This window comes from Cynocephalus volans, chromosome 16 (assembly GCF_027409185.1).
Source record: "Cynocephalus volans isolate mCynVol1 chromosome 16, mCynVol1.pri, whole genome shotgun sequence".
Lineage (NCBI taxonomy): Eukaryota > Metazoa > Chordata > Mammalia > Dermoptera > Cynocephalidae > Cynocephalus > Cynocephalus volans.
The window spans coordinates 35702578-35716245 of record NC_084475.1 but is presented as its reverse complement, the minus strand read 5'-3'; the positions used below and the strand labels follow the sequence as shown (position 1 = coordinate 35716245).

At 40.2% G+C, this 13668-nt stretch overlaps 1 protein-coding gene across 1 annotated transcript in view; it reads left to right on the top strand.

Moving 5' to 3' along the window:
• PCSK5 (proprotein convertase subtilisin/kexin type 5) overlaps nucleotides 1-13668 on the top strand; it is a 399384-nt gene that overhangs the window by 26314 nt on the left and 359402 nt on the right. The window contains exon 2 of the mRNA XM_063080405.1: nucleotides 12672-12776. Coding sequence (XP_062936475.1) covers nucleotides 12672-12776 — 105 coding nt within the window. The remainder of the gene's footprint in view (nucleotides 1-12671; nucleotides 12777-13668) is intronic.

Genomic DNA, 13668 nt, shown 5'->3' with positions numbered 1-13668 from the left:
TGTGTCATCCTTTTGTCTTAGCCTCTCTTGGGCTCTCCAGTTCACGCGTGTGTGTGTCTGTGTGTCTTACAAGCAGGTGGAATAGCTTAAATATTAAACAATAATTTCTTTTAGTTTTTCTAGATATTACTTACAGATGAGTTTTTTAAAACTTTCTAAAAGAATAGCTGACTATAAATAGCAATAATAAATGCTCTTATCTGAGGAATATAGTACAAGGATTATTTTACATTAAGGATGTAATTAATCATTTGGACAAAAATGGATTGAAGAAAATAAAAGCCTAATGTCATTTCCAGGGCATTCTTAAATAACCATTATAAACCTATTGTAAGCTGAATGTTGAATCCAGTCCTTTTCTGTACTATACTAACATTTATTTGGGTGCTCAGGAAGAATATTCTGATCTGGGAGAGAGGACATTAATTTTAAACTTGCAGTTGACACAGTGGAGTGGAAGGAATCAAGTCAGAACATTGTCACTGTGTAAGCAGGGACTTCGTTTTGTTCACTGTATCTGTAGTGTCTTGGCACATCATACACACTCAGTAATAAATGATGTCTAGACAGGCTGTAAATGCATAGAGTAGAATATAGAAAATGAAATTCAACTTTCAACAGAAATGTAGATTTCTATCATTTACATTTACAAAGAAATTTAAAATACCGACTGGAGGAGAGCAAAATTAAAAAAGGTTCTGAGGATTATTTCATTCATTTTGCTAAACATAGTCCATTTTTAAGCTACTTTATCAGAAGTACTTTGCCGAGGGAGGTCATGATATCTGGACTCTATCCTGGCTCCACTATACCTGGAGGTGAGATGTGTTATATTCTGGGCTGCAGGTTTTCTGGGGAGACATTACAGATGGCTTGTCTTGGGGAAGCAACCTGTGAAGCTTGTTCCATGAGAAAAAAAATGGAGAAACTCAGATGTCCAGCCAGGCACAGGGAAGACCCAGGAGGGACGTGTTGGCCGTCTGGCACGTAGAAGAGGGACAATGCTATTGGGTTGTTGCCACAGGCTTGAATCAGGAATAGAGAGTGGATTTAGGCTAATTGTTGGGGAGAACTTTCTAACAAATGGGCTGCCCCAGAAAAGGCAGTGCTCTATGCCAGTTTGGAGGATGGATCCTGCAGCCAGTGGGGAGAGTCAGACTAAGATTCTGTTAAAGGTCTTTTCCAGCTCTGAGATTCTGTGATTTGCTTTGAGGCAAATCTCATGTTCATTGTGGATAGTGGGGCAGACGTAAGTTTCTCACTTGAACCTGAGAGAACTTGGTGCTTACTTTATTTGCTTTACCTTAGATTTTTTGGATAAATTGTTGTATCTATTTCCCACTTGCTATGGGTTCATAGCCAAGATGTTTTGATTACCTATTTTTAAGATGAACTAGAAAGACTTAGATTCTCTTACACTCTGCTGATTTTATTTTATCAGAATAAAATAATGAGGCCTCATATTGGTGAGAGCAAAGAGGTGGGCTGTGGTGGGGATAATAATTGAGTATGCCTGTAGAATTACATGTGGTTCTGTAACACTCTGAATAAATTTTAAATAAAACCAAAGTGCTGTGACTAGAAAAAGCTTAGATTTTTGGAGTCAGACTGACCTGGTTTCAAACTCTGCCCTGGATACTTCCTCACTTGGATGTTACTGAACCTCTTGGATTTAGGCTCAGCTTCCTCGTCCATAAAGTTAGAATAATTCTCCATCCTTTGCAGTGCCGTTGGGAAGATCAGATATGATGTAGGAAAGCGTGCAGTATGTGGTGGCTTTCGTTAGTAGCAGTATTAATTACATGATGACTTTGAATAGACAAGCCATTTACTAGTTCTGTTTTTCTGGATAAGTTCCTTCATTTTGGACTTCATTTTGTTTTGAGGATTCAACAAGGTCCTGCCAACAAGGTGCTCAGCAGAGTACCTGGCTGACATTAAACACTATTATTGTATTGGTGTAGCTACTTGGAAGTTGATAACTGAATACTGAGAGTCCTGAAAGTTATGAAGAGTAAACATCTGCAAATACAAATTATCTAGTTTCATTTCCTTTGCTTCTCATGAGTGTCTAGTGAGGTACTAGTTCTACCTTGTGTTAGTTTCCTGTTGCTGCTGTCATAGGAGCTTCGTGCCTTAGAACAACATAGATTTATTATCTTACAGTTCTGAAGGCCAGAAGTCCTAACTAAAATTGAGGTTTCAGCAGGGCTGTGTTCTTTCTAGAGATTCTAGATGAGACTTCATTTCCTTGTCTATTCCAGCTTCTAGAGGCCACCTGCATTCCTATGTTTGTGGCCCCTTCCACCATCTTCAGACAGTGATGGAGCATTTTCAGATCTCTGACCTCTGCTTCTGTCATCACATATCCTTTTCTAACTTTGCTGCCTCCTTTTTCCTTTATAAGGACCCTTGTGATGATATTAAGCCCCTAGATAATCTAGAATAATTTCCCCATCTCAAGATTCTTAACTTAATCACATCTGCAGTCTCTTTTGCCATGTAAGGTAACATTCATAGGTTCTGCAAATTAGGTTGTAGACATTTTTGGGGGGTGGGGAGTGTCATTCATCCTACTACATATCTGTTTATCTTCGAGATTATACATCAGAAACCATAAAGATTATACATCTTTCCTTAGACATCCTGATTTAAAAAAATACATTGTGGTGATTTTGCTCTGAATTCATGCATTCTTTTTTTTTTTTTTCTTTTTCTTTTTTGTGACCGGCCGCACCGCACTCAGCCAGTTAGCACACCGGCCATCCCTATATAGGATCCGAACCTGCGGCGGAGCGCTCCTGCGCTCCCAGCGCCGCACTCTCCCGAGTGGGCCATGGGATTGGCCCTGAATTCATGCATTCTTAATGCCATTCTCTGAAAAGCTCAAATGCTGAGCCTGAACCTGAAGGAATTTAGGAGGAAATCACAAGGATTCTCTGAAGACTGACTTGAAACTAAAGTTTAAAGATTTTTTTTGTCATTCTGTGGCATTCCGTGGTCTCTGTGGAACAGGATCTGTGCATCTTGGTGCCAGCGTATTATACTTGTTGAGCTGAGATTCCCCCTTGAGCCTCCTAGTGAAGACATACCTTAATGTCTTCGGTACTTTCTCGCCGACACGAGGGCACTGATGTAAGTTCCCTGGGGGCAGCAGTGGAGCCGGGTATGGAGGCCAGGTTTCCTGACCCCCAGAGTACAGGGGTGAGCTCCCTCTTGCTCATGGAGCTGCTCACATCTATCAAAGTAGGTGGAATGTCCCTAGAAAACATCAATCTATGCAACTCTTAGGAATATCATTTTCTGGACAGTAATTGAGATCTCTGGGTAGCTGTAGTTTTATGTTCATCCTTGGAAACTTCTTATTAACATCTCTTAGAGTAGATGAGAGCATATGCTCTGGAACTAAGCTGCGCAGCAGCAATGTCAGCTTCAGCCTTTAACCACGCGGCCCTAGGCGAGTCCTTAAACTCTGTGAGCTTCTGCTTCCTCGTGTGTAGAATGCACGTAAGGATCCTTGCTGGGTACTGCAGTGAGGCTTCAGAGAACTAATGCCTGGCACTCGGCTTGTCCTCCATAAATATTAGCAGTTCATCAGATTTCTGCCTTTCCTTGCCTTCTGATTTAATATTTTAAACTAATTCAACAGCCTTAGTATAAATATCACTTTTGTCCACTGATCTGAAGGAGTCATTAACTGTGATGGGACGAGGGACAGGCTAAGAAATGATAAAGACTTTGGTGATTATATAAGACGTTGGTGATAAATTCTTAATTTCGGCTATGTTATATGTGATGTTTCATTTACTCATTTGCTATATATAAAGCATCTGTTACATCATGTGTTAATGGTCTACACAAAAAGGGCTGTGAAAGGAGGAGCGAGAAGCCTTCCCTAAGGTTTAGAGACATGCTCACTGTTGCTTGGAGTTGCTCAAGAGAAGGGGTCATTCATTCATTCCTTTATCCTACACATTTATTGGGTGTGCCTGGCACTGTTATTAAGAGCTCGGACGAATCCAACAGTGAATAAAACAAAAATCCCTACCCTTCTGGAGGGAAGAAGACAAAAAATAAACAGAGGAAGACAGTTTTGTGGGGGAAGATAATAAATGGGACAAATAAAGAGAATACACAGCATGTTAGGTGGTGTTAAGTGTGATGGAGAAAAATAAATCAGGGTGTGGGTATGCCAGAGGGGCAACTGTACTTTTTTTCCTTTTTTTCTCTTTTTTTGGCTGCTGGCTGGTACAGGGATCAAACCATGAATCTTGGTGTTTATCAGCACCACGCTCTAACCAATCGAGCTAACCTGGGAGTCTCTGACTGCAATTTTAAATTGGGTGGTTAGGGAAAACCTCCTTGAGTAGGTGGCATTTGAACAAAGACCAGAAGGCAGTGAGGAAGTAAGTTACAGAGATTCCTGGAGGACCATTCCAGGTAGAGGAAAGCAGGTGCAAAGGCCCTGAGGTTGGGAGTGTTCTTGGTGACTGAGGAAAGCAATCATGACCTTCTTCTCTCTGATTCTTCTTTGAATGTTATGAAGTCTGAGACACAGAAAGCAAATAATTACAATTATTTTAATGTTCTTATATTTGGGGAAGCTCTAAGGAAGCATCATGCTTGTTGTTTTAATGAAGGGAAAACAGTATGTCCAGGAACTACTTCTGCAACTTTCTGTCTAAATTGAAATGAGTTTAACAAGTGGAGGTTTTGGATTTCAGTTTGGGGCTTTGGAAAGAGGCTGGTCAGCAAGAACAATGGTCCTGGTGACTTGGTTCTTCCCCATTTAACCTGAGCAGGTGAGAAGAGATGTGTGAGCTGGAGGACAAATTTTAGCTCCAGGTAACTGGATTCTTCCAAGTCATCCTATAGATTACAAAGGGAGAATCAGAAATCAGAATAGGGGATTTTTTTTTTTAAATCACTGGTTATTAAGGTATATTTTGCATATCCCAAATGCAGCCCTTTCTGTATAAGGTTGAATGAGTGTTTACGAATGTATATACCCAGGGGTGTGTTGATAAAGGCTTACCAAACTGATTCTTCTGGGAGAAAAGAAACCCTAATTTGTAGCCTTGGCCAATTTTTTGTGATGTAAATTCTTCCATCATTGTTGATGTCAAGTCATCTGTGTAATGCCACTGAGCATGGTGTGGGGAAAAGACGCAGGTGATTGCAGCCCACACCTATGCACTTACCACTGATGGAATTACCGTCGTAATCAAGACACAGGACATCCCCACGTGTTTCTCCAGGCCTCTTCCAGTCAATCCTCACTCCACACCCAGGCTGTCACTGATCTGTTTTCTGTCACTATAGATTAGGTTTATCTGTCCTAGAATTTCATATTAATGGATCATGCAGTGTGCACTCTTTTGTGTCAACAGGATATTTTGAAATCTGTCCATGTTGTTGCATATATCAGTAGTTTTTTTCCTTTTGATTTCTGGGTTGCATTCTATTATATGGATATTCTATAACTTATTTATCCATTCACCTATTAATGGACATTCATATTGTTTCCGGTTTGGGGCTGTTAAGAAAAACGCAGGTAACATTTGTGTATGAGTTTTGTTTGAAAATATGTTCTCATTTCTTTTGGGTAAATACCTAGAAATGAAATGGCTAGGTCATGAGGAGAGTGTATGTTTCATAAGAACTTGCCAAACAGTTTTCCAAGGACACTGAATCACTTTACACTCACCAGCAATGTATGGGAGTTCTGATGTCTTGTCAGTCTTTTTAATTTTAGCCATACTAGTTTGTGTTCAGTGCTATCATGATTTTAATTTGTTTTGAGCATCTTTTCATGTGCTTATTGGCCATATATACATCTTCTTTTGTGAAAAGTTTACCTTTTTGCCTTTTTTTGTTGTTGTTTCTGTCAATTTGTTGGTAGCTTTTGGAAAAATGCAGAATTTGGAAAAATCTATAAATTGGAGAGGGCAGGAGAGAAAACAAGGCAGAAAAGCAGTGGAGAGAACTCACAGGTTCATCAAGGTGGCTACAGTGCTGGTGATTTGGGTGCTTCATAGCTAGGTGACAAACTGTCCCAGTTTGCCTGGGACTGTCCCAGTTTCAGCATTGAAAAGTCTTGTGTCCCCAGAAATGCCTCAGTTCTGGACAGACCCTACAGAACTATGTTTAAGGACGATGCAAACTATATGCATGGAGTCTTTAGACTGGTGAGAGTTTTACCCATGAGCTCAGGTGAAACTGTTAGTGATGAATGAATTCTGAAAGGCCACATAGCTCCTGATCAGGGACTAAGCCAGTGTAAAACGTGGGTCCCAGTGCTCTGCTCAAAAGTCAATAGCTCACTTGTGATATGAGAATTTAGGGACGTAGGGGCCAGCCCCATGGCTCACTCAGGAGAGTGTGGCGCTGGTAGCACCGAAGAAGCTGCGGGTTCAGATCCTATATAGGGATGGCCGGTGCGCTCACTGGCTGACCGTGGTGCAGACAACACCTTGCTGAGGGTTGCGATCCCTTTACTGGTCATACAAACAAAAACAAAAACAAACAAACAAACAAAAAAAGAATTTAGGGACATTGGGAAGGTTCCCTCCTGCTGCTAGAATAAAAAACAAGACTCCAATGATTGTTTTTGAAATTACAAGCACTATGGACTCATTTATTTGGCTTAAGTTTTAATTTTCTGATCAAACGCAGTTGTCCCTGGAAGAACTAACGCACTGAGTCTTACCAGTCCTTTACACCTCTGTATACAATAGTTTATAAAAGCCTTTCCTAAGACCACACTTTGGTTTGAGAAAGGGTAGTGATAGGAAAATTCTGGGTGCAAGGGGCTAAGGAAGAAAAAGCACAACAACTTGACAGAAGAATTAGGAACAAAAAATGAAATTCATCAGCTTAGTGTTGTATGTGGAGTTGTGTTGCTAGGCAGGGAGGAGTGTTTGTGTGTCACTGAATAGAAGAGGAGCTTAAGAGGACCAAAAGAGAGGAAATGGTTCTCTTTATGTGGTATTAAGGAAAAGGCTGGGCTTCGAACTATCTGCTGTTGATTTTATAATTCATATACTCCTATTGTCCCTGATTTATTTATAAAATGTCCTATGTTAGTTATATATTGCTTCTTGTTTTAGCCCTTGTTGCTATTGCGTAAGATAAACACAGTCATCTTTTGTTTTACATTATCCCAGAGGAGCTGGATGGAATGCCTGCGTATAGATAATATTACTGCTCTGTTTTCATACACTCTCCTTCTTTTGAATAACTCGCAACATGTTATGACATTTTTCTTTTGAATGTTTATTAAATGCCCTCAGCATGCTTGGTGCTATTGAAAGAAAATAAAAGACACAATTCTTGCCAATAAGGGACATGCATATTAATAGATGAGAGACATAAATATGCTTTTAAATATATAAAATCCTGGAAGGGTGATGGATTATTTTGGTTGGATGAGGCAGAATAATTGAACTAAGGCACACTACTCCTTAGCTGTTGTCTTGCAAACAAAACAAAACAAAAGCAAAAAAAGTGTAGGGATGTCTCATCCCACAACCTGCAGACTGTAACCTTGGCAAAACTGGTACTTCAGTTAAGGTAGAAAAACAACCATTTTTGCTGAAATTAGCCTTAATTTGATAGTTCTGTGATACTCATACTAGAGATTTTGAACTACATATAGCTCTTCTGTTTGTGATTTTAGTAATTCAAGGATTCTGAGTTTTACAGAATCATTTCCAAGATCTTATTATGTGTTGAGCTATGTACTAGGAGCTAGGAATAAAATGGCGAACAAAACAGATGTGTTCCTGCCTCCATGGAACATACAGACAAGTGAGGACACAGATATTAAGCCAATAATTGTACTAATTAAGATATAACTGCACGTATGTATTCTTATGATTCTGTGAGATGATATAACAAAGGAAGCTGGTCTGGTCTGGGGAGGTTTGGAAGACTTCCTGCTTGAGGTGAGACCTAAGTAAAGGATGAGGAAGAGGAGCAGAGGGTCCTGCAGGTGGCAGGCACAGCAAGCATGACACGGTCAAGGCACCGAAGGCCAGCCAGCAAGACTGGCGTGGAGGTGAGGCTGGAGAGGCAGGCTGGGCTGGAGCAGGCTGGGCCCGCAGGTCAGAGTAGGATATGGTCTTTATTCAGTGAGTTAGGTAAAGCATATAGCATAGTTCCTGGCATGGAGTAAGTGTTTATCATATTATTATTATTATTATTATTTGCTTTTAAAAACTTTATTATGACATAGTATTAAATGTTAACTAATACTGTTATTTTAAGAGCAAAGGGAAGCCACTAAAGGATTTTAGGCAATCGTATGACATAGAACATCGCCAGATTTGCATTTTGCAGACATCCTTCTGGCTTTCGTGTAGAAAACAGATTTGAGAAGGGAGGATGGTGGACGTGGCTATGAGAAGACCTGGAGTCATCTAACGGGATGTCAGAGTGGACACAGGGACGTTGAGGACTCAGTGGCCCACAGCCCATGGCTCAAGAGGTGCACAGCTTTGGGCGCCTCCAAGTCACGCAAGGCTATATAAATGTATAGCTACTTTTTAAGAAGTTCTGACCCATCCAGTTTTGGGTAGTCAGGGACTGAAGCTACTGGTTGGGCTAATTTGGAAGGTGTTTAGTATAGTCTATTAAATAACTTGTGGAATCAATCAGGAGGGCCAGGCTTTCAGAAATGTTCCCAAAGCCACAGCCCAGAGTGGGCCTCCATGACAGCATCCGCTTCTGCCTCAGTCAGAAAGCTGAGGAGTGAGGAAGTTACCCTATGTTGCCTTTGTCCTTGCCACAGCCTCCTACCAACTTGCTGTCAAAACAGGATGTGCCACTAGATGCCCAGAAATCTAGGAACCAGATGCTAAGACCTCTGGCACAACTATTACTAAACACCTAAATGCCTCCAAGACCATGCCTCATGATGCTTGATTTCTGTCTACCTCTACTCGATGCAACCTTGGTCATGTCCAGACCCTAGCTGCAGAGATTTGAGCATTTTAGCTCTGTGGTACAGGAAGACTGCTCAGAATGATGTTGGACTGTGTCATTTGAGTCCGTCCACGGGATCCACCACAAAACGGAGTTTACCCTGATGCTGGTGGACATTCACCAAGGAGTCACATTTTACCACCTCACACCAACACCAGTGGTGCACCTTTGGGCATTCCCAGAGCCTCAGTATCTTGTATCAAATTAGAGGTGATGATATTTATCTTCTGGGGGCTTTTAGGGGTTAAGTTAAATATGATAACATGTAGAAGAGTAACAAGATGCCTGGCACACATGGTAGGCATTCAGTAAGTGAGGCATCAATCAATAAATGGACACCGTTCTGTAACTATACAGAAGAAACAGAATCCCTGAAACGTGGAGATGAAGTAGAGTTTACTGTGACAGAGGATTGATGGCATGAATAGATGTGGCCCTTGCACCAGCCACGTGGACTTTGGAGATCATATGTGGCTCTGGAAAAGGAGGTGGGATTTGTGTGTTTGTGCTGTTGCTTTTATATGTAATATCTGTTTCATTTTAATTAGTTTTTTAAATTAAAAAATTAATGCATGCACATAAACAATGAAAAGATGCTCTGTCCTTTTAGTTTGTGGAGCATCCTTATGCGTAAAGCATACACGTAATATAGATCCTTACTTTTTCTCTGCGAATATTAGGTCATATTACATACATGTTTTTCATCTTTATTTTTTTGCTCACTGTAACTTGAAGTTCAATCCATTTTCATTCGTATAGAATTAATGACCTATTGATGGCAGCTGGTTGTTTGCATTCTTTTGCATTTACAGAATTTGCTCTAACATCCATCCTTGCACACAAATGACCATATCTGTAGAATATGTCTTTAGAAGTGGGAAGGCTGGGCCAAAGGTTAGGTGCAATTTATAATTTTATCGATATTACCAAATATCTCTCAAACAGTTGTCTCACATTATGCTCTTTACCAATCCTGTATAAACTGTTTCTGTTGCCTACCTCCTCCACAAGAGTGTATCATCAACCCTTTTGATTTTTGCCAATGAGATGGGGAAAGGGCACATGTGATAACAGGGTAGATCAAGAGGAATCCTGATCAAGGGATAGAGGTAAGGTATTAATTAGAAGCTAGGAGATGAGAGAAGGTAGGATTTAAATTTAAATTTAGGAGGGAAATGACCTTCTGACACTTAGTATGTGCCACTTACTGGATCAGGCAGTTCATGTGTTATCACGCTCAACTCTCATAACCACACTAACTCATAAACATTATTACCCCTGTTTGACTCTGACACCCAGTCTCCGTTCACTCTATCTCCTGTGTCCTTCTCATTGTACAGTTGAGGACACCAAGGTCCAAAGAGGCTAAGTGATTTACACATGGTCCTGAAGCAATTTAAGTCAGGACAAGAGTTCCATTTTTTAGCTCCCTAAATACTACATTAGTCTGGAATTCCAGTCTGTACCAATGAGGTCCCAAAGGATCTGAACATGTCTTCAGGATGTATTTCATCCACAGGTTAATAGTTGTGTTGAATTCAGTCATTTCATACAATCAGAAAGGTTCCATTATAGTTGAGGAGACGTGATCTTAAATACACTGGCATTTTTCACATTGGTGATAATAGTTTTCTGTAAGGTTCTTCCTCAGAGATCCTGTGTTCCTTTTTATAAGAACTACTATATTTACCCAAGGAATACTCTTGACAGAAGCTATGTGAGACAAAAACTCTAAGCTTCTTGGGATTTTAAGATTTTCTTGTAAAGAATTACATGGCCACTCCTGTGTTCTACCCTTAGTCCTCTGGAATCTTAAAATTGGCCTGTAAATCCCTCCTTGAAATGCTCTTGGAGGCTAGGGCTGCCCTTTGTGCCCTTTTTCTCATTGTTTTCTGCTGCTTCAGAGCCCAGGATCACTGAGATTAGAGGTTTCAGCTGGGATTTCCCTACCCTCATTCCCCATTTGTTTTCAGAGTCCAGGGTTTCTTCTGCATAGGTCAAGGCAGTTTCCACTTGAATTGAAAATATGACACTTCAGACTTTCTTTCAAATTTTAATGATGGTGAGACATTCAGTTAGAGCATTAAGTCCCAGTGAGGAGATGATTTCTAAATGGCACAGAAATTGGGAGGCATGGTAGTTGAGAATGCGATAAAAAGAAAGGAACAAGAAGCAAACCTTTTATCTGGAAAAATGAACCTGGGCCAATGATCTTAAAAAATTTTTTTGTTTTTTTAAAATTTTTATTCTTTTACACTTGAAACAAAATTGATTATCCATATTTATGGGATACAGAGTTGATTATCAGTATTTGTGTACAATACGAAATGATCAAATCAGTATTATTAACATATTCATCATTACAAATCATAATTATTCTTCGTGTCCATTACCCACTTCTCCCTGACCCCCCGCCTCTCTGCCCCTCTCCCATCTCTAGTAACTATAGATCTGTTCTCTTCTTCTGAAAGTTCAATGTATTGTGGTTGTTTCTTTCCCTCTTTTTTTTTTTTTTTTTTTTTTTTAAATTAAGAAAGCTCAACTTTGGAGCTATGGGTGTTCTGGAGAAATAGCCACTTTTAATGTATTTACCCAAAGTGAGTAAAGTGTCAATGTCAAAGAATGGAATTTGAGCACTGCAGTGGTCTTAGAAATTAAGTAGCCCAAAGTCCAATTTTATAGAAAAGAAAACAGAGGCTTAGTAAGTATGAGGGTACTTCAAAAAGTTCATGGAACAATAGAATTAAAACATAATATGTATCTTTCCATCAACTTTTTGAAGTTCTATTTTTACCTGAACTTTTTGAAGTACCCTCTTATGGGTTATTTAGCTCTAGTGAGTGTCGGCTGGGATTAGAACCAATCTCTCCCGTCTCCTTTGTATGGCTCAATTTCCATTCTGTGATCCACAGTTTATATCTGCTGAGACACTATGGTTGCTTGGGATTTTGTTCGTTTGTTTTCTCAAAGTGGATAAGGACTTATTTTCAAAGCCATCCTGTTTTTAACTAAGGAAAGACCTGTTTTTGACTGAGGAAAGGGGTACATAAAGAAGACTAAAATGTTAAAGAAATGGACAAGATAAAGTAGATTGAAATATATTTACATAGGAAGTTTAGCTGATAGGTAGAATGTGTGATTTTTGTTGTCTTACAGATTTCCATTCCGCTTTTACTTTTGCAATAAGGGACTCAGAGCTATGTGTTTATACTATCTACTGAAGTCAGGAAACAAAGTCATGCTGTCTTTGTGAATGATCGACTCCTTACGACGTGTTTCCAATTAACTATATAAATAACCTAACAAGGTCCATTATTGTAGAAAATGCAGTGTGTTTTTATAACCAGATAGCTATTTGATTTTTCTCCCCACTTTCCCACATTTGGATATAGATTGATATAAAATTACTTAAAATGCTGCATATAAATTAAACATTAAGACGGAGATCTGGAGAGGCTAAGCTGCGCCATCATAATCTTTCGTTCCACAGTCACTGCCTCAAGGACACTCCATTCCATATCACATGTCCTTTTGAAAAGTGATCACCGAGGTTCAAGTAACACTTAAGCACAGCTGGCAGCTGCATAATTTACGGACCTTTTTTTGTTTTGTGTTCCTGTTTTAATGAAAAACAGGAAAACAGAAGATTGTTTTCATACAGTAATGTCTTCCTTTTGCCTCTGCAGATTGGGGCCCTGAAGGACTACTACCACTTCTACCACAGCAGGACGATTAAAAGGTCAGTTCTCTCAAGCCGAGGAACCCACAGTTTCATTTCAATGGAACCAAAGGTAAGAAGAACCAGTTGGGTGGGGACCAACAGGCAAAGCTTTGAATTTTTCATTGGTGATATCACACTAGGAGCTAGTGATGACCAGCATGAAGGCTCAGATTTTTAGAGCTGCCATACCGTCCTTTAGTCCAGTGTCTACGCTTTCCTCTTCAAACAAAAAATAGGCAGTAGTTTGGTTTTTACTGATGTGTCACTGTCATCCGGTTGTAGAGCAGCTCAGGGACATCCATAAGTATGGGTTCTCATTGAGAAATCAGAGGGGGTAGGGGGTAAAGAAAATAGAGATTGACTGAGAATGGTCGATGTGTTATGAATACCATGCTATCTACCTATTTGCATATAGATCTGAGGTTCTGCGAGCTCCATAGAAGAAGGGGTTTCTTGCAGAACCCTTAGGTCAGGCCTTGGGTCACCATGAAGCCTCATGATCTCATCTGGCATTGATAAGGCCACATCATTGGCAGCCCAGAGACTAGACTATGTTTGGGACAGGAGGCATATGAGCACAGAAGGGATAGAAGCTGGCTGTCACTCTTGGGGGCTCATCAAGTATCTTTTCTGCACCAAGTCCTTTTGGGATGTGCTGACAACATCCCCCTGGGAGAGCCTAGAAGGCAGTATGACATGCCCGGGTTCTTCCATTTTAGAGAGGTGGGGCAGTTTTGAAGTGGAGATGGAAGGCTGAGGGGTGTTAGAGACAAATAGCAGACAACCAAGACTGAGGATGAGTTAATTATCTGTCCTTATTAACTAAGTTAGGGTAAGGAACTGACTTCTGACAGAGAACTATTTGGCCACTCAACAAGGCAAGCAAAGAGGAAGAGAGGGTAGTTGTGCCAACTTGCCCCAGTTCCTCTTTGGGCTCAGTGTGGATTATTTTTTGATTAGGG